This window comes from Fimicolochytrium jonesii (genome assembly GCF_025526975.1).
Source record: "Fimicolochytrium jonesii strain JEL569 chromosome Unknown EV422scaffold_27, whole genome shotgun sequence".
Lineage (NCBI taxonomy): Eukaryota > Fungi > Chytridiomycota > Chytridiomycetes > Spizellomycetales > Powellomycetaceae > Fimicolochytrium > Fimicolochytrium jonesii.
The window spans coordinates 408,270-427,701 of record NW_026515694.1 but is presented as its reverse complement, the minus strand read 5'-3'; the positions used below and the strand labels follow the sequence as shown (position 1 = coordinate 427,701).

Here is a 19,432-nt window from a genome sequence, read left to right as displayed (position 1 = left end):
GCGCGATTGTACCATATTTATCAACAGAGCTTTTCTTTCCTTGCTACTGCTATGCCACGCTAGCCCGCTACGCTATCCATGCTTAACTTTTATCAACAGAAGGACTTCATCGCTACTGCCACGCCACAGGCCACGGTAATACAAAAGGGGCTTCATCGCTACTGCCACGACGTTCGCCACGCTACCTACTGCTACACGCTACCCACGCTACACTAGCCATTTCTTCAGATGACCCCGGGTCACTCGGGGTCACTCGGGGTTGCCGAAGAAGTCTTCGATGTCCCCCAGCATATATAAGGCACGTTCGAGGTCGACAGTCAACCGTCGCCTGTTGATGTTGATTACCTCCCGGACCTTGTTCGCGAGTTTCTTGACTAGTGTCTGTGTGGGCCCTTCCGCCAACGATGTGCCAGCAATCACCAGGACCGTGCCACTTGGTGCGCGCACCTGTTCAGCGGCCTCCACCATGCTCATGTTCCACGGATCAAGGCCATATAAAAAGCAAGGGTGGGGTTGTCTTGCTTGATCTTCTGTGAAAAAAGGCCAATCGCCTTGGCCTTGTCTTCTAGGCTGGCGTCCCGGGCGGCAAGGCCGGCGTCTACCAGCAGCGGATACAAAAAGGCCACCGTGTCGCCGAAGATAGCTGTGGCGCAGGTCTCGCCCATGCCCATCAGAAGAGCCTCGACCGCGGTGGGTGCGACCGGGGGCGTGGCCTGCGGCGCGGTAGAGGGGAAGGGGGGAAGGGAAGGTGTTAGCATCTCAGCCCGTGAGATCAGCGTATAGCAAACACGCTCAGGCAGCACGGCCCATGCAGGTCGACCTCCCGCAAGCGGCGGTCGTGCTCAACATGGACCGCGAGCCCAGGCGGCCAACACCCAGCGGAGACGCCCAGACAGCACGGCCCATGCAGGTCGACCTCCCGCAAGCGGCGGTCGTGCTCCATATGGACCGCCAGCCCAGGCGGTCAACAGCCAGCGGCCACTCACCTTGCTTGACGTTTCCATGCTCAAATGCGCTTGCTCTGCGTGAGTTGCCGGGCTTGAGCTGGAAGGAGGTGGGCGCTGGCCAGGGGTGAGGGGGCTGTCGTCGAGACGTTTCCATGCTCAGAGTGTGCTCTGCGTGAGTTGCGTGAGCTGCGAGCGCTTGACGTTTCGTTTGAGAGGAGGAGAGCGTGGTCTTGGAGATGCGGCGACAAGCCACAACTGCGCCACGACTGCGCCAGGCTGTAAATCCTTCCTGCTCTCCGCAATCTTTACCACAGCACTGACGCAAGTTCTTTGACACACAGCCATCACGGCAATCACCTGCAACACCTGTCTCGGCACAGCACAGCCAACATGTCATCACACCAGGCGCTCCAGGGGCACCTGTGGTGGTGCATATTTACTGGAGCAACCACACCACGGCAGAAGAGGAGGAAGGTTGCTCTGGTTACCCAGCAATTGCCCATATGTCTGCCAGCCACACCATTGCAAACCCCACGATTCGAGCTCCCGCCCTCTGTCCATCGCCACTTGCCCCAAGCAATTGCAGACATGGTTGGCGAGAGCTCCGGCGATGAAGACAGGCAGCAGCAGCAGCCGCAGCGAGGGCTTTCACCTGCGGACAGGGGTCTGCAGCGCCCACTGAACCTTCCCGCGCCCATCCCTTTCCGTTTTCCCAGCACACCGGGTGGATCCCTGGTGTATGAACCCCCGCCACCACCACCAGCTCAACGACCCCGCCCGCAAACACATGCCAGCACCAAGGTTTTGCTTCACCGAATCATCCATAATCAAGTTCAAAGGGAGCAAAGGGAGCGCCTGACAACATTCGTCGGCAATGTTCACATCCTTGCGCGCCACACCAGCTTTTTTCTCAAGTACTACCTTGGTGAGTTTTTGAGGTACACAGTATATTTCCCATAAACCAATGTCCTGACTGCTACGTCTGCCCCCCACCACAGCTGATCATCCTCTACACGATTTCCCGGACATCACCGACAAGCACATCAGTGTGATATTTGAGCTGCTAAACAATCCAGGCTACAACGGCAATCCGGTCATCGTGCAAGTGTTGCATCCATGGGTTCAAGACTACTGTGATGTTCACGGATTCGCCCCCATCCGCATGCAGTATTGCCATCAGACCGCAGCGTACACGGCTACGAGCATCTTCACAAACCTCAAAGTTAACGTACAAGAGCATTTCATGCAAATTTTTCTGCGCTACGTCAATGAAAGGCTTGGTTTGAAGCAAGTCGTACTGCATCTCCGTAGAGCTGGAGTCAACCGAGCGCAGCGGCGACACTATTATCAGCGTGTCCGTCAGTTTAAAAAGTATGCGACGTTTGAAGAGTTTCCAACCGAAGAAGAGTTTGCGCGCCTCACACGACTTGAGCGGACCGTCCTCGACGAGTTATGGGCTCTGTTTCCTCCCCAGGATTGTTATGATCTCGACGACGGGGGCGGAAGCGAAGTAGAGAAGACAGGGCGAGGTGTGATAGGCGACAAGAGATTGTATTGGCGAAACAAGAAACAAGGACTAGAACAGGAGATGAGAAGAACTGGTGTTGATCTGCTGGGGAGGAAGGGAATGGACGAAGAGAGGCCGGCTATTTATAGATAGGCAACCCAGCAGATCAGAGAACAACAACAACAAGAGGGGACTGGGGGGCGCCAGCTATGCTCCTAGAGCGTGCGTGGCGAGCGTAGAGAGCATTGCTACAGCTAGCTGGCTATGGGGAAGCAGTGGGGGTGTGGAGCAGCGGAGGGGGGATTGGCGAAATGAGAGGAGAGAGGAGGAGTGGCGATATTGCAAGAGGATTGGCGAAATGTGAGGAGAGAGGGGGAGTGGCATTGACATTGACATTGACACTGACATTGACACTGACATTGACATTGACATTGGCGTTTGACATTTGGCGGTTGCCATTGGCGGCTGTCAGTAGGTAAGCTTATGGTATGGGCGCGTCGTCCATAACATCACCCCTCTCTTTAGCGGCGGCGGCGGCGGCGTCGAGTTTGGTGTGGCCGCAGAGGAGGTGCTACGGGGACAGAGGAAGGCTTGTTGGGGTACGCGCTGTGGAAGTCCTGGAGGAGTGCGTCGGTATGGGTGAGGTGTTCCACGGGCTCCCAGGTGTTCTCGGGAGTCAGGCCAGCCCTGCCATTTGACCAAGTACTGAAGGCAACAACAATGGATGCGAGAGTCAAGGATGGCTTCGACGACCCACTCTTCTTGACCCTCAACGGTCTCTGGGGGCGCGGGTTCAGGTTCGTGTCGTTCGGGGATGGTGAAGCGGGGTTCGAGGAGCGAGACATGGAAGACATCGTGGATTTTGTACGTAGGCGGGAGCTTGAGCCGGTAGGCGACGGGATTGATTTTTTCAACGATGGGGAATGGCCCAATCTTGCGATGGTCGAGTTTCTGAGAGGGCCGGGTTGTCTGGAGGTTTTTGCGGAGGAGCCAGACGTGGTCGCCAGGCTTGAAGTCCGGTCCAGGAATTCGTTTAGCGTCGGCGTAGCGCTTCATTTGATCTTGGGCTTCCTTGAGCTCGAGGGCGAGCTGTTCATGGACTTCCCTGATTTGTTTAGCGCGGGCTTCAGCGGCGGGGTTGACGGATTCGGAGGTAGCAGAGGCCGCGAAACTGAAGCGGGGGTGGAGACCCTTGTTGGCGTAGAAGGGGGTGGTCTGGGAGGCGGACTGGTGGGTGTTGTTGTAGGCGAACTCGGCGGACGACAGAAGCTGTTTCCAGTTGTCCTGTTGGTGGTTGCAAAAGCATCGGAGATACTGCTCCAGGATCTGGTTGGTGCGTTCCGTCTGGCCATCGCTCTGGGGGTGGAAGGCCGAGGAGAGGTTGGCTTTTGCCCCAAGGAGTTCGAGAAGTCGACGCCAGAACCGGGACTTAAACTGGGGTCCTCGGTCAGAGATGACGTCGTCGGGGAGGCCGTGGAGACGGATGATGTTGTGGAAGACTAGGTCGGCGGTGGATTCGGCGGATTCTGACTCGCTGCAGGCGATGAAGTGGGCCATCTTGGTGAGGCAGACAGTTGACGTTCAGGATGGAGTCGTACCCGTCCACGGGAGGCAGACCGGTGATAAAGTCCAGGGACCAAGATCCCCAAGGGCGGGTAGGGATACTGTTGGGCTGGAGTAGGCCATATGGTTTGTGTCGACTGGATTTCGCTTGGCTACAGGTATCGCAGGACTTGACGTAGGCCTTGACGAAGCGCCACTGGCTGGGCCACCAGTAGTTGCGGGAGGCGAGTTCGAGCGTCTTGGACATCCCAAAGTGGCCGGCTAGGGGTGTATCGTGCATGTCGTGGCAGACTTCAGCTCGGAGCTCGTTGGTGGGGACATAGACCAGGTTATCGTGCAGCAGGATCCCATCTTCATCTGAGAACCGCTTGATACGATCTTGGGTTTCCTCAGGTTCGTTGGGCGAGGGGTATCTTGAGCTTTTGCGAATGGTCTTAGCGAGGGGATCAGAGGCCTGGGCGGCCTTAATCTTGTCAAGCAGCGTGGTATCCATGGGTGTGAGGTAGGCAGCCGCGAGTCGAAGGCGTTCGGGAGTCAAAATTGTGGTTGCCTGGGAGCGGAACGCTTCTTCCCCCTTTTTAGCTCATGTTCGGAGCGTCGGGAGAGGGCATCGGCTTGGTGCTGCTGGGAACCGGGGCGATAGGTAATGACAAAGTCAAAATCCGAGAAGAATATCGACCAGCGGGCTTGGCGGCGGTTCAGGGTGCGGGTGGTCATGAAGTACTGAAGGTTTTTATGGTCGGAGTAAACGGTGATCTTGTGACGGGCGCCAATGAGATGGTGGCGCCACTGGGCAAAGGAGTCTTGGATGGCCAGAAGTTCCTTGTCGTAGATCTCGTAGTTGATCTCTTCGGCCGTGAATTTGCGAGAGTGGAAGGCCACGGGGTGGAGCTGATTGTCCTGGTCAGGTTGGAGGAGAACTGCGCCAAGAGCGAAGTCGGAGGCGTCAGTTTCGACGACGAAGGGCTTCTCTGGGTCAGGGTGAGCAAGGATGGGGGCGGTGGTGAATGCTTTCTTCAGGTTCTCGAAGGCGGTGTTTGCGGCGGGTGTCCAGGCGTACGGGATGTCTTTCCGGGTCAGGGCTGTGAGCGGGGTAGCGATCTTGGAATAACCTTGGATGAATCGGCGATAGAAGTTGGCAAAGCCGAGGAAGCGCTGGACGCCTTTGACATTCTTGGGAGGTTCCCAATCCGTGATGGCAGCGATCTTCTTGGGGTCCATCTGGATGCCTCTCTTGGAGATGATGAAGCCTAGGAACTCAACGGATTCGCGGTTGAATTCGCACTTCTCTGGTTTGGCGTACAACCCATGCTGTCGGAGGCGGGACAAGACTTCGCGGACATGTTTGGGGTGATCTTCGGGGTTCTTGGAGAATATCAGGATATCGTCGAGGTAGACGACAACAAACACATCGAGAATGTCGCGGAAGATGTCGTTCATCAGGTACTGGAAGACGCCAGGAGCATTGCTGAGTCCAAAGGGCATGACATTGTATTCGAATAGGCCGTAGCGGCAGCGGAAGGCGGTCTTCCATTCATCGCCCGGGCGCATGCGTAAGAGGTTATAAGCGCCGCGGAGGTCGATCTTGGTGAGACGGCGGGCGCCGCGCAAACGATCCATGATACCGTTGATCAGGGGCAGGGGGTAGCGATTCTTCACCGTGATGCTGTTCAGGCCTCGATAATCGACGCAGAGGCGGAGAGAACCGTCCTTTTTCTTCACGAATAAGACTGGCGCACCGGCAGGGGACTTTGAGGGTTTGATGAATCCTTTGGCGAGGTTTTCTTCGAGGTATTCGCAGAGTGCCTTCATTTCTGGTTCGCTGAGGCTGTAGATTGGGCCGAAAGGTGGCTGCTTGCCTTCTTCCAGATCGATTGGACAGTCGTAGAGGCCGGTGCTCGGGGAGAGTGTCAGCATTTCTCTTTTCGAAAACGTCGACGAAGTCCTCGATACTCGGGGGGCAGGAAGTCTTTGATGTCTTTCTCGGGTGTCGGGGGTTTACTGGGGCTAGGCGAGGCCGGGAGATCGGGTTTCGCAGGGTTGGCGTAGGCGACAAAGAGCTGGTCATGCCTTGCTGCGACCCGGAAGGCTGGGGCGGAGATGAACGAGACTCGGAGCGGCGTGGGAGCCGGTTCTGGGGTGCTGGAGCGAGATACCTTGGGTACTGGAATCGACCATGTTTCGTCGACGGGGACTTCATCCTGGGGGATGCGGATCAAGGGCTCGGGGGTTCTGGCGGGTGCTGGGCTTGGGGGTGCTGGAGAGTTGTCCCAATTCGCGAATTCATGGTACTGACAGTCGCAACGGAAACCAACCGAAAGGTTCTTGAAGTCAAGGTTAATGTCGTGGAGGCGGAGCCAGGGGAGACCAAGGAGGATTGGAGCATGGGGTGATTTGGTGACATGGAAGACGAGTTCTTCGAAGTGGTCGTCGACCCACATGCCTACTGGTTGGGTGTGATGGGTGATTGGCCCAGCAGAGCTGGGTTGACCGTCAACGAGTTCGATCGTCAGTGGACGCTGATGCGGGACTAGGGCGATGCGGTGTTTGCGGGCAAAGTCTCTGTCGATGAAGCAGGACAGGGCACCATTGTTGATCATGGCTGAGGTAGGTATCGGGGCGCGGCTGGATGATACCATGATGGTAACAGGGTAGTTGAAGGGTTCGAGGGGACCCAGCGTAAGCATGGCGCGGGGGTTAATTTCGGAGTTTTCGACATGGGCAGCAGCCAGGAGGGTTGTGTCGGCTATAACACAGTCGGGAACCAGGGGGGTGGCCTCTCCCGTTGCAGGAGCTGCGAGGTTAGGAGGCCCGGGGCGGTGTGTGTTGTCCAGTCGCTGGGGCTTTACTGCGGCTGGACTTTGGGAAAACCCTGTTCGGTGGAGGGTTCTTTGATGTCGACGTTGGCGGCACGGGTGGTGGTCTTGTTCTTGACGGGGCAGACTTTTGCAATGTGCCCCGCGCCACCGCAGTAAAGGCAGAGGTTGTTGGAAATGCGGCGTTGGCGTTCCTGAGGGCTCAGAGGGCCGCGGGGACGAGCGGCGTCAATCTGCATAGGCTCGCTGTGGTCGACAGTGGTGGTAGTAGTAAACGAGGTGTGGGGAACCGGGAAGGTCTGGCGGCTTCTGTTTCGCTCCAGGCGGCGCTCAAACAGCCGGTTATCGCACTGGATAGCCTGCTCCATCACCACATCAATGGTGGCCGCAGGGGGCATTGTGAGCATCAGGTCTTTGACGTCTTCTTTGAGGCCACGGCGGAAGGTAGCAATCAGGGCCTGGTCGTTCCAGGAGACATCGCATTGTAGCTGGCGGAACTCAGCGACGTACTCGGTTGCTGCACGGGTTTGGCGAAGGTTCTGGAGCTTGTTTTCAGAGGTGCGGACCCTGTCGCTGTCTCCGAAGACCGATTGCATCTGACTGATAAAACTATCGAAGTCCTGAAGGCTGTGATCTTGGCGTTCGACTAGGGGCGCCATCCAGGCTTGCGCAGTGCCGGTGAGGTAGGTGCCAATAGTTTGGATCTTGATGATGTCGCTGGGGTAGCGGTCGGGCTGGAGAGCAAACATCAACTGGATGTTGTTCAACCACCCACGGAATTTGCTGCGGGTACCATCAAACTTCTCGGGCGAGCTGATTCTCGGCTCCAGAGCAGGGTTGGCGACTTGGGGACGGGTGTACGTATCGGCTTGAACCTGGGCTGCGATGCTCTGGGCAGCTTGTGCGTCGGCTTGGGCTTGCGCTAGGTTGGCCTGCAAGTTGGCGTTTTGGCTTCGCAAGGCGGCGATGGCTTGGCACATATCGTTCCATTGCTTGGCGGTGAAAGGTACGGATTCGGGTTGGGACATGGCGAAAAAGGTTTGTCGGATGCAGGGCTGGACAGGTTCTGAACTTTGCAGTGTTGGAGCAGATCAAACTGTTATGATCTCGACGACGGGTGTTATGATCTCGACGACGGAGGCGGAAGCGAAGTAGAGAAGTCAGGGCGAGAGTGATAGGCGACAAGAGATTGTATTGGCGAAACAAGAAACAAGGACTAGAACAGGAGATGAGAAGAACTGGTGTTGATCTGCTGGGGAGGAAGGGAATGGACGAAGAGAGGCCGGCTATTTATAGATAGGCAACCCAGCAGATCAGAGAACAACAACAACAAGAGGGGACTGGGGGGCGCCAGCTATGCTCCTAGAGCGTGCGTGGCGAGCGTAGAGGGCATTGCTACAGCTGCTGGCTGTGGGGAAGCAGTGAAGGGTGTGGAGAAGCCGAGGGGGGATTGGCGAAATGGGAGGAGAGAGGAGGAGTGGCGATATTGCAAGAGGATTGGCAAAATGAGAGGAGAGAGGGGGAGTGGCATTGACTTTCACATTGGCACTGACATTGACACTGACATTGACATTGACATTGGCGTTTGACATTTGGCGGTTGACATTGGCGGCTGTCAGTAGGTAAGCTTATGGTATGGGCGCGTCGTCCATAAGAGAAACTGCTTTAATTTCCCTAATTGTGCCTTGAGGTAACGCGTAGAGCTTTGGGTGGCGCAGCCAGGGTGGACCTGAGACGTACAGTCACCTCGCAAAACTCTGTACCCCCCCTCTAATTGAAATCAATATTGGTCACTCACGTGAATTTGGCGTCGCGGCAGTCGCTGATATATTTCAGGGGGGGTACAGAGTTTTGCGAGGTGACCGTACAGTTGTGTCACCAGAGAAGCACTGACCTTTCTGAAGACATCACATCACGAAATCGGCTCCTCATGCTCACCCAGCATTAGGGCGTTTCACTAGCCCCCAATAATTGAAAACAGTAACGGCAGATAATCGCAAGATTAGCGAAACTGCGAGCGCGTTTTGCGACGCGTCCAGAGTTCGTGCGCGCAGGCTCCCCCCAATCATGTCCCAATGATCTGTCGGGCTTCTCCCGATTTTCTGGGGATAGTGAGGCCCCCGTTCCCCAGTTTCGCTACTCCAGGGTGTAGAAAAACAGGATTCTCGGGGGGAGAGCAGCAAAAAGGCCTCCAGCAAACCTGGTGTCTTCAGGACCCTGGGGGTGTTCCGCCTCCCCGCCCGCACCAACAACAAACCCCCCTCACCGTACACCCCCCCATCGCCCCCGACACCATGTCGTCTGCTGACGCTGGACCATCTACTGCCGGGGCTCCCGGGGCCCGCAAGCCCCGGGCAAAGAAGCCAAGCGTGAAGTCCGCTGCGGGGAAGCAGCGGGCGGACGGTGCATACGCTTTTTGGGACGACGAAGAAGAGTCGCTCTTGGTGGATTGGCTCTCTACAGGCGAGAACTCCAAGGCCCTGCAGCATCGCGACACCCCGGACGCCAACGGGGTCGACCGCTCGAAGAAGGATAGGCGAACGGACGTGATTCGGAAGATAAAAATGTTCATGTATGAGAACCGAGAGGACATGACCGAGACTCGCATCAAGAACAAGCTTGCACAGTGGGATAAAAAGTTCAAGGAGGCCCAGTTTCGATTCAATCAGACGGGGGAGGGTCTCACGGAGGAGGAGAAGAGGAATACCCCCAACATACAGGCCTGTATCGTCAAGATCTTTCTGTATTTCTTTGAGCTCGAGCCTTATTGGTCCCGCGCTGGCACAACGGGCTTGCACTCGGTAGGGTCTCAGGAGTCAATGTGTTATGGACGACGCGCCCATACCATAATCTTACCTCCTGACAGACGCCAATGTCAAACGCCAACGTCAAACGCCAATGTCAAACGCCAATGTCAATGTCAATGTCAATGTCAATGTCAATGTCAATGTCAATGCCAATGTCAATGCCAATGTCAATGCCACTCCCCCTCTCTCCTCTCATTTCGCCAATCCTCCCGCAATATCGCCACTCCTCCTCTCTCCTCTCATTTTGCCAATCCTCCCGCAATATCGCCACTCCTCCTCTCCCCTCTCATTTCGCCAATCCCCCATTTGCCGCTCCTCCTCTACCCCGCTCATCTGTGAGCCAATCTCCGGCCATTTGTCAACCCACCCAGTACTTCTCCACAGCCAGCAGCTGTAGCTTGCGCTCTACGCCTGCTACGCTCGCTCTAGGCTAGGGAGCAGAGCTGGCGCTCACTCAGTCCCCTCTTGTTGTTGTCTTTGGTCTGCTGGGTTGTTTATCTATAAATAGCCGCCCCCTCTTCGTCCATTCCCTTCCTCCCCAGCAGATCAACACCAGTTCTTCTCATCTCCTGTTCTAGTCCTTGTTTCTTGTTTCGCCAATACAATCTCTTGTCGCCCATCGCTCTCGCCTTGTCTTCTTTACTTTGCTCCCGCCTCCGCCGTCGAGATCATAACACAATGGCCGCCTCGTCAATCTTGCCCTCGAACCTCGCCGCCGCGCTGGTCCCGGGGGCTCCGCCACAGTCACCTTCGCTTTGTGAGTCGCCGGACGAGGCCGGGACGCCGGAGGACTCGGAAACCGCGGGGTCCCATGAAACGCCGCAGGACACGCAGTCCGAGACGCAGAACCCGTCGGAGACGCCGCCAGAGACGCCGCCAGACACGCAGGAGCAGCTGGGGTCGCAGCTTCACTCCCAACTGGGAGATTTTGCGCGTATGGAGTCGCAAATGACCCTGGAGAACATACTGGAGGGGTCCGCGGCCGGCGATGGGGAGTCCCCAACCAATGGGGGGCCGTCTAGCGGTTTGCAGAGTCATGATACACCCGCTCCTCCTGTTCCGGTGGTCCCTGCTACCCCCGTCGTGCCTGCCACGGCATCCGAGGGGCAGGCCTCTGGCGCGCAACCCCTCTCCAGCGCTCATAAGGCTCTGTACCAGGTGCAAACTAGTCTGTCTACCGCCGCTAGCCCGGCAGCGTCCGCCCCGCACACGCCCGCGCAGGCGGCTACGAAAGCCACTAGGAAGCGAAAGAGCTCCGCCGTATCGGATCTTGCGGACCCCGTTACGTTGGATGACGAGGCCGGGAAGAGCGGGGCAGGTAGTAGTCGCAGCGCCCGGGCGAAATCCGGGATGATGACTGTCATCAGTGACGTGATGGCGGGCCGGGGAGACCGAACTCGCCTCAAAATGGATATGGAGGAGCGCCGCATGGCAAGGGAATCTGCGCTGGATGAGCAGATACTTGAAGAGAGGCGGTTGACCAGAGAGGAGGCCAGTCAACGCTCAGTTGGAGCTTGAGGAGCGCCGAGAGGCGAGGGAGGCGGAGCTTGAGGAGCGGCGGTTTGCCAGGGAGTCCGTGGAGCGACGATTCCAGCTGGAGCTTGAGGAACGGCGCGCGGACCCCGAGAGACGCAGGCTGGACAGCAAGCGCAAATGGGATTTCAAGATGAAGGCCCTCGAGATGAAGGCCAGGCTGCGGGACACCAAACCCACCGCGCAGTAGGCTGGTTTGGCGAGCGCGTCCCCCCTCCCCCCCCCCCCCCTCCGCACCTCTACCTCTGGCGTCGTGGGCTCCGTACTCCCGTCTATACCATGCATGGATTTAAAGGTGTTCCGTGGTAACTCGCATATGTCAGAAATATGACGCCTGTTGACTCTATGTCCCCCCGGGACTAGCTCGGCCCGTCCCTCTTACCTGCTCCCCCCGCCCCTGCGTGGCGGGCGTCTGCCACGCGTCCCAGCGGTAGGGCTCGCCGGTCCCCCCACACCCCACTACCCCCACATATTTCAGCCCGCGCGTGCACCCCACACCGTCCGGTGCTCGCTCCTCCGCGGTCTACATCCACCCATAAAAGTTGGGGTGGGCACGCCTCCCCCCTCGTCTCAGCGCACACAGCTGTCAGTGGCTTGCGCGTTTTCAAACAACCCTGCGGACCCAGCCCCCTCTATGTCCAAGCAACTCGCCACGACGGGCGGAGACTTGACTCCGCCGCCCCTGTCATACGGAGACCCGGGCTCGCGCCATGTGACGGCGCACCTCCTAGCTCTCTTGTAAGTGAAGAGTGAGGGTCCTGCTCGGGGTCCTGCTGGCCGTTCTGATGACGCTTGCAGATATATCGAACTGCGGGACATGTTCGAATGGGTACCGACGGATGAGATATTCAAAGCCATTGCACAATCCGCGACGACTGACTATAAGGTGACCCGGGACCTGGCGATCGCGCGTTTGAAGTCCTTGCCGTCTGGTACGTCAGACAGTTCGTTCCTTGTGTTGTTCCTTGTGTGTGGCGGACCCCACTGACCAGAATAATCGGCAGATAATCGCGAGATAATCCGAGCAAAAGTCCGATTATGTGGGCTAGTGAAACGCCCTATTATCGAGTCGATCTGAGCCGAGCCTCCGTATGGAACCGAGATGGGAAACCTTTCTCCGTGTTATTCTGGATTCCGTGTCACTCTAACCGCACGCAAAAGAATGGGTGCGTTGTCAACTTGATAGTCAAGTAAGGAGGGATAATCAGCGTACATGAGTATCTGCTGATGTAAGTACATGTTCAAAACCATCACTTCAACGTAGAGAACAACTGCGTTCAGGGACTCTTCATATTTGAGGAAGATATCCCACGCCACACTTGTTCAGAGCAGGTTGCAATACATCCACACTTGACATCTTCGTCGCGGGAGTTGCCAGTTTTCCGTGCCCACAATTTGTTCAATCCTGGTTCAAAGCATTCCCATTGGGTTATCCTCCCCGATCCACCGTATGGTAAGCAGAACCTCGGTGGCGACGACCCAAGCTACGTTCAGGGGTTTGCACACCTCCTTTGCGATGGTGGGAGGAAATCACATATACATCGGTATCAGGACTTAAAGCAACGATGGGATACAGAGTGACACAGTATTATCGGGGTCTCGGGATTTCGAATCTTCTGCCTAACATAGGATGGTACTATGAATCACACAGCACGGTCGCCTTCAAGAACGACAATGAGAACCTGGATGTCAAAGGAGCCCGAGGCGCGCTGTCGATATCCGCTCGAGGCTGTCAATGCTTGACTTTTACCTGCTTCCAAACGAAGGGCAGCAGGGTTTGTCACGCAGGTCCTCCGAAGTTACTGGGTTCTCCAATTCTTGCACTGGGTAGCAGGCATTGATACCAGCAAACTCGTTTTCGCCAGCCTCGCAACGGACGACACGGCAGATAGCAGAGGATGGATAGTACTGGCTGAAGTTGCTTTTCAATTTGGAGCAGCGGTGGAGGCTGGAAAGGCGCAGTTCGTCACGACGATCTTGTAGAAAACCTGGACGTGGCCACCTCCCTTTTTTTCCTCGCTCGCTCAGCCTGACCGATATGTCAATTTCGAGTGCGGATCGCTACGCGCACGATAACGGAGCAGCAGCCGGACCGATGTTTCGAGTCTGGAAGGTTCTCGACGCTTTCCCCCTGCGAGGCGACGCAAAAGCTTCATTTGTGACCGGGCCCCCGACTCCGGCGCACAGATATGGGGTAGCAGCCTCTGCCGGAGGACAGCGAACTTCCTCTCCAAACACTGTCACCTTCACCTTCGATCTCAGAAAGGACTGCTCAAGCGGTGCTACAAAGTATTCCGAGCCCGGAGGTCCTGACGAGCTGATATACCGCCCGATCACTGATACGTTAGTAGACATGGTTGTCATTTGCAACTCCGCCAAATTCTGACACCATTTGGACATTTCAGATTTTATTGGGAGAATGTAAATACCTTCTACGGTCAGATGGCGGCAGCAGCGTATTTCCACCGCGACATTTATAATCGGGTCTTCATCATCATCTGGATGATCATGTGGATCCTCAGTGTTTTGGTGACGGCTCCCATACGAGCGGAATGGGTTGGCTTCTCGCTGTATTCTCTGGCGACCTTCAAACGAGCATATCACATCGGCATGGGTGTCTTCGCTGCGCTAGCGATAGGCACGCTAGCTATCGATTGGGCCACATATGCAGCGGTACCCTCCCTCATGAACACAAGACTACTATCGTCCATCAGCTCGGGTGTCATCTACTCGACCATCGTCGTACGACTACGCGGTTTCGATGCGATAGCGTGGGTCACATCGATGACGGCGATAGCTATCGATCTGTATACGAAAGAGCTGCCCACGACTTCTTTCGAGGTCTTTCTATGTGTACACGCACTCACCGAGGCAGCCTACTGCTTCTTGTGCATGTTTGTGGAAAGCATGGCCGAGTTTCGCCACGTGTCAAGCACGTACGTGGACAAAGTGGGAGGGGATCTGCGGCGGTGGGGAAAGATCAAGAAGAAAGTTCTAATGACGCGGAGGAATCAACTGCTTTCGAATGCGTATTCGGCATCGCGGAGACGGAAACTATCAAAGTCTTCAACGTCTGGACCTCCGCCTGGAATGTTGACGCTAGATGAAAAGAAGGTTTTCTACTACAGTAACCACCTAGAAACATTAGATCGATTTGATTTATGTCTGTTGAAAACTACGGCCCATACGGTCAAGCTGTGCTGGATATTACCGCAGAGCTTGATAGTGACGCTGAGCTCACTGGAGACCATGACATCCGTGCTGGAAGGGAAAAGAGGCTCTGTGTCATCTTCGAACGACACTGCAATATCGCCGGCGGATGGAAAGAGGAAGGGTGCTCTTTCATCGCCGAACGACACGATATCATCTCAGATGGACGGGAAAAGGAAAGGCATTGTTTTGTCATCAAACGAAACGATAATAATACCCGCGGAAGGAGGGGGCACAGCCTCACTGGTGGGAACGACAGTCGAGCCAGCAAATACTCGCCTTCCGCAAAACGTACCTCCGCAAGCCGGCAGTTTCAATCTTTCGGCGAAGGATGTGGATGTGATGGTCGACGCCGCAAGCTGGCAGGAAAAAGCTTGGGTCATTTCCGATTTGGCTCAGGGGCACGTCACCGTTTTTGGATTGGATGCAGATCGGCAATATGAGATTGTGTTGATCATTCGCGGTTATCGATCTGCACCGTTGAGAATACGAACACTAGAGTCTGCACGGGTGATGGACTCGAACCAGTCATTTCTCACAAATCGCGCCGCTACGGGCGCGATCGATACCAATACGAACGACAGGGAGTTGGAAAATGAACACCGATTGCGGCTGAAGCTGGAGAGAATATCAGCACTGAAGCGGTCCATAGAGGATTCCGTGTCGGAAACGAAGCAGGATGAGATTGCTATACGGAAAGAGCGGAAGGAGCTTTTTCAAATGAAAGAGGCCGCGAAAGCGGATCTCGATACAGCTCGGAAAGTCCATAACAAAGAAGCATCGATCGAGACGAAGTTCGCGCACAGATTCACGCAGATCATTCAGTCTGTGGAGCAAGAGCAGGCGAGGTCGGACAGCCTACAGGCCGATTATGAGGCCATGCTTGAAGATACCACTCGGTCCGAGGCAGAGCTCACTAATATAACCTCGGATCTGAAGCGAATAGAGTCTGCGTTGGCGGACACTCCTCTGAAGTCGCAATCGCAGCAGGTGCCGAAGAAGGCACCCGATATGACCGAAGAATCTGTCTCCAACCAAGTCACCCCTGTAGAACGTTCACATCACGAAGTCGTCGCGGCAAAGCTGGAACGCAAGGCAAACGAATTGCGCGAGACTATAGAGCAAATGGATCGAGAGATTGAGGATGCGCGTGAAGCCTTGGAGTCTCTGAAACTGAGCGTAGGCGAGAGTAGAAGCCGCCTGGATACCGCTCAGCGTGAAGCAACCGAAAAGTACGCCGTCCTTAAAGACGTCGATCTGGCCGCGGAGGACAACGAAGAGATCATCCACACGCTGATGGATCGCGCGGCATCACTCTCGCAAACCCTCGAAACCGAACGTGCATTTCGTCGACGATTGAAAGCCGAACTGGAGCATAATGTGCCTGTAGCCGCGGAGGCTGTAGAAACAGGCGTGCAAGCGTTACCCGAGCAGCGGGTGGACGCCCATAGGTCCACCCCGACCTTGAAGTACGATTTTGAGGCAGACAGCAACGACTTTTCCATGTTTGCGAGGCACGGATGGACGGCAGCCGTCGCCGAACCAGACCGTCTTCGTCCGGAAGGGGAGGCATCTCGGCCACATCACAATGGTGTTGAAGCTGCGTTTGTCGTACCGGATATGCGTCAATCCTTTCCCCCGCCTGGCTTGACGACTTTTCCCCCAACTGCTCAAGGCTTCGCAATGTTCAGAAGAAGCGATTCGGCATTGGGAGCGGTTGGGGATGCACGCGTCAGACCTCGCTATCGACCTCGGAGCGGGGTCGATCTGTTGGACCCGGATAGCGCAAAATGGCGACACGTTGGTGATACGCTTAACTACTTGGGGTTAGATTAGGTGCATATGAGCAGGAATCGGTTGTTCAACACCTGACATCTGACATCCTTGGAGCGGCATAGATGTCTGTCATAGTGGGCTGGCCCATGTCACTTTCAACAATAGTAAAATGCTGATCGTCCAGCATCGAAATCAAATCAATGCGAGCGCGAGTAAATTTACGGATGTTTACATACAAAAGCCAGCGATTCGGTACGAATCCGGCCAGCACTATTATAAAGGTAAAGAGGATCTACATACAAATCGTCGGCCACTCCGTGCCAGGGAAATGTGGATGAAAGCGGCGTGGGGTTGGGAAGTGGTTACTCCATTGTAAAGCTGTTGAGTTTGCTATTCGATCGCGATGCCCTCAGAGCCCTGTTATAGTCTGCAGGCTCCTCGAGCTCCACATTATTGGCATACTGACTAGCTCTCGCGTTGTTTGGGACCCAGTTGCCAGCGGTCCACACATTCCCATTCACATCGCGAAAGCTCTCGTTGTCGGGCGATCGATTCGCGGAGGAAGAGGCAGCTGGTGCCTGCCTCCCGAACCCAGCCGCGGTGTTACCGAACGTCCTCGTACTTCTCCCTCGAATGTTGTTATTCCCCATAGTCCTGCCCACACTGTCGCCGTTCCACGCCCCTCGTGCGGGACTCTGTGGCCGCCTAACCCGGCTTCGACCCCACTTCCATCGTGTGCGGGTGAACAAAGGTTTTAGCCATTTGTTGTCAAAGGAGATGAACCAATGTCCAAGATCCTCATCCCATGCGCTTCTCGATGGCCTGCTCTCATCGTCTACTTCGACGCGGATACTGCGATTCCGCTCCAATAGGGACTCTGCTGACGACCTTTGGTCCTCCGCGGTGCCGTCGTAGAGACTGCTGCGAGAACCTGGCAGGTCGTCATCCCAATCCTCCGACTCCCCCTCACTCGAGTCCGTGTCGGGATCTTCTTCGTCATCGTCGAAGTCGTTCCCGTCGTTCCCCTCACTCTTCCCTACTCCCACTCTGATCTCCAACTTTTCCAATGCCATGTTGGTCGTGCCTCCCAGAAGAATGACGGTCACGATGCATATGATCAACGTTGTGGTTTGAATGATCTTATCCGTATTCTCTGATCCCTCCGCCTTCACTTCGAAGGACAAGGCGAAAGCGATGGCACCCCGTAGTCCAGCCCACCACAGCATGAGTTGGTGATTTCGCGGAATCTCTTCACGTCCTGGTGTTCCCGATAGTCTGGCGCTGATGGCATTGATCATTTTCGCAAGAGGGATGACCGAAACGTACCGTGCGAATAGACAGATGAACTGCAGAGGAGTCGATTAACGCCATTCAGAAAGCGGAAGAAATCAAATTTTGACTTACCAGAGTAAAGAAGATGAGCCCTGGCCTGTAGCCCTCGTCCTTCAGACTTGACTTCAGACTTGTGAAGACAGTAACTCCCAGGTAGATGAAGACAAAGTTCTCACAGAGCTGAGATAGCACTCGGAACATATACTTTGTCGTTCTCCGCGTGCGTATGCTCATGTTGTTGTATCCGTAATGCCTCAAGCAGATGCCACAGAATAGAAGGGACACGATTCCTGACAGTTGCACGGCGTTCGAGAGGAGGTATGAGGAATATGCAAGAAGGATAATGATCGAGGATTCAAGCGACGGGTATTCGTGCAGGCGAGAGTGCTTGAGCATCAGTGCGCCAATCAATGCGACGATGACTCCAACCATCACGGATCCGGTGAAAATCGCAAGGAAAGACATGATGCCCCCTATAATGTTGAAGCTCTCAGGACTGGCTCGGTATTTGCCAAGGACCCTGTGAAGCAAACGCAACGTTAGCAGTGGAAATCGTTGCATGCTGGGAACACGGGCAACCTACTTGAAGAGCACGATCGCGACGGAATCATTCAAGATACTCTCGCCGAAAATAATCGCGTAACTTGATGGGCAAGGCGTCGAAATGAGTGGTTCCACTTTGGTGAGTCGACAATAACCTCAGGAATACAACTCACAGTTTTGGGTCAACCTTAGCTTGGTGGAAGATCGACAAGATGGTGACAGGGTCTGTTGAGGACAGGATTGCACCAAACACAATGCAATCAAGCATTGTGAGGTTCAACGCCGTATGGATATGGGTGATCTCTAGAAAGTTGACCGCTAATTTTACGAGGACCCTGCGACAATGGACGTAAGGACTGTGACAGTTTTGAGGTTTAATGGAGTGGGAGGTCTCTTACCCGATGACTATGGTCGAAATGACTGTACCAATGAGAGCAAACGTCAAAATGGAGCCAATATTTCGAAAGAAGTGTTTCTGATGCACACAGGGGCGAGAGAAGTTGAGCCAAATGCGAACGGATGGCGGATGTCAAGTCAGCATACCCTCTTCATATCGTAGCCCGAATTCAGAATGATGGGAGGGAGTAATAGATTGAAGAAGTAGGTATGGTCGAAGGTGACAAGATCATTTAGGGTTCCCTCTAAGAACGGATGTCAACAAGGCGGTCTTCCAGGACGCAACTTCCGTGACTTCCACTTACTCGGGTTAAAATGTACCACCATGCCGATAATCAGTCCAAGAAATATAGAAACGACAGTCTCGTGCAAGTACCGAATCTTCTTGGACTGGAGATAGTAACTTGTCAAGAGAATGACAAAGAGCATCGACACGCATATCAACTTCAAGGATAAAAGGAGGTTTGGTCAGAGAGCCTTCATAAATTCGCGGCTTACTCGAAGGAACTTACCAGTGCATCCGTTGCGTTGATAGTGGCATCGCCGGTCGGACTGTCACCAGGGCATGGCTCTAACGTCGGCGTCGGGGTTGGTATTGGAGTCGCCATTATGGCGAGCGATCTCTGGACCAAAGCCTCGCGCTTTGCTTTCTGCGCCCAGGTCCCGCGTCTGTAGAGCTGAAGGCAGGCCTCGAAGAGTATGCCTTGGTCCGATACTGGGGTCCCTATACAGTAAACAGGGGGATGCCTGGGCAAGATGGTTGATGTGCTTCCGCTGCACTTTGATAGACTTGCTCTCAGAATTGGACGGAGACGCCGCCAAAAGCCTGAACGTGTAAGTGTCATGCCCGATGACGTGGCGTGTTAAGTAACAGATCCACGCTGTCGGAATCGGGATTTCACCAGCCCCCGGTGTCATTTGGGCCCATACTATCATACTACTTGGTGCCTGTCTCTTGCAACCACACTGGTCGTGGTCTCCCTTTCCTGCATTCCATTTCCT

At 55.2% G+C, this 19,432-nt stretch overlaps 5 protein-coding genes across 5 annotated transcripts; 4 read left to right on the top strand and 1 right to left on the bottom strand.

Annotated features, from left to right (window-relative positions):
• Positions 1-404: 404 nt before the first annotated feature.
• On the top strand, positions 405-2,424 carry EV422DRAFT_580695 (uncharacterized protein; the record flags this gene model as incomplete). Its single annotated transcript, XM_053073347.1, has 6 exons — positions 405-437; positions 570-690; positions 815-1,025; positions 1,328-1,872; positions 1,946-2,175; positions 2,223-2,424. The coding sequence occupies 6 exons, from the start codon at positions 405-407 to the stop codon at positions 2,256-2,258; spliced, it is 1,176 nt and encodes a 391-aa protein (XP_052922594.1). The 3' UTR covers positions 2,259-2,424.
• A 7,766-nt stretch (positions 2,425-10,190) lies between these two features.
• EV422DRAFT_541418 (uncharacterized protein) lies at positions 10,191-11,343 on the top strand. The gene has a single exon (XM_053071202.1). It carries the CDS (start codon positions 10,319-10,321, stop codon positions 11,156-11,158), a length of 840 nt encoding a protein of 279 aa, XP_052922593.1. The 5' UTR covers positions 10,191-10,318; the 3' UTR covers positions 11,159-11,343.
• Positions 11,344-11,807: 464 nt separating this feature from the next.
• EV422DRAFT_570665 (uncharacterized protein) lies at positions 11,808-12,251 on the top strand (the record flags this gene model as incomplete). Its single annotated transcript, XM_053072900.1, has 3 exons — positions 11,808-11,911; positions 11,972-12,105; positions 12,178-12,251. The coding sequence occupies 3 exons, from the start codon at positions 11,808-11,810 to the stop codon at positions 12,249-12,251; spliced, it is 312 nt and encodes a 103-aa protein (XP_052922592.1).
• An 862-nt stretch (positions 12,252-13,113) lies between these two features.
• On the top strand, positions 13,114-16,370 carry EV422DRAFT_220962 (uncharacterized protein). Its single transcript, XM_053065466.1, has 2 exons — positions 13,114-13,516; positions 13,579-16,370. The coding sequence occupies exons 1-2, from the start codon at positions 13,212-13,214 to the stop codon at positions 16,217-16,219; spliced, it is 2,946 nt and encodes a 981-aa protein (XP_052922591.1). The 5' UTR covers positions 13,114-13,211; the 3' UTR covers positions 16,220-16,370.
• Positions 16,371-16,624: 254 nt separating this feature from the next.
• On the bottom strand, positions 16,625-18,859 carry EV422DRAFT_551439 (Sodium/hydrogen exchanger family-domain-containing protein; the record flags this gene model as incomplete). The annotated part of the gene is made up of 8 exons (XM_053071836.1): positions 16,625-16,737; positions 16,782-17,505; positions 17,564-18,011; positions 18,075-18,134; positions 18,208-18,369; positions 18,433-18,509; positions 18,578-18,675; positions 18,736-18,859. 8 exons carry the CDS (start codon positions 18,857-18,859, stop codon positions 16,625-16,627), a joined length of 1,806 nt encoding a protein of 601 aa, XP_052922590.1.
• Positions 18,860-19,432: the final 573 nt, after the last annotated feature.

Bases quoted from the DNA above. Each gene is read 5' to 3' on its own strand.
- EV422DRAFT_541418 (XM_053071202.1), top strand. From the start codon at position 10,319: ATGGCCGCCTCGTCAATCTTGCCCTCGAACCTCGCCGCCGCGCTGGTC.
- EV422DRAFT_220962 (XM_053065466.1), top strand. From the start codon at position 13,212: ATGTCAATTTCGAGTGCGGATCGCTACGCGCACGATAACGGAGCAGCA. The intron at 13,517-13,578 runs GTTAGTAGACAT...TGGACATTTCAG, and splicing joins TACCGCCCGATCACTGATAC to ATTTTATTGGGAGAATGTAA.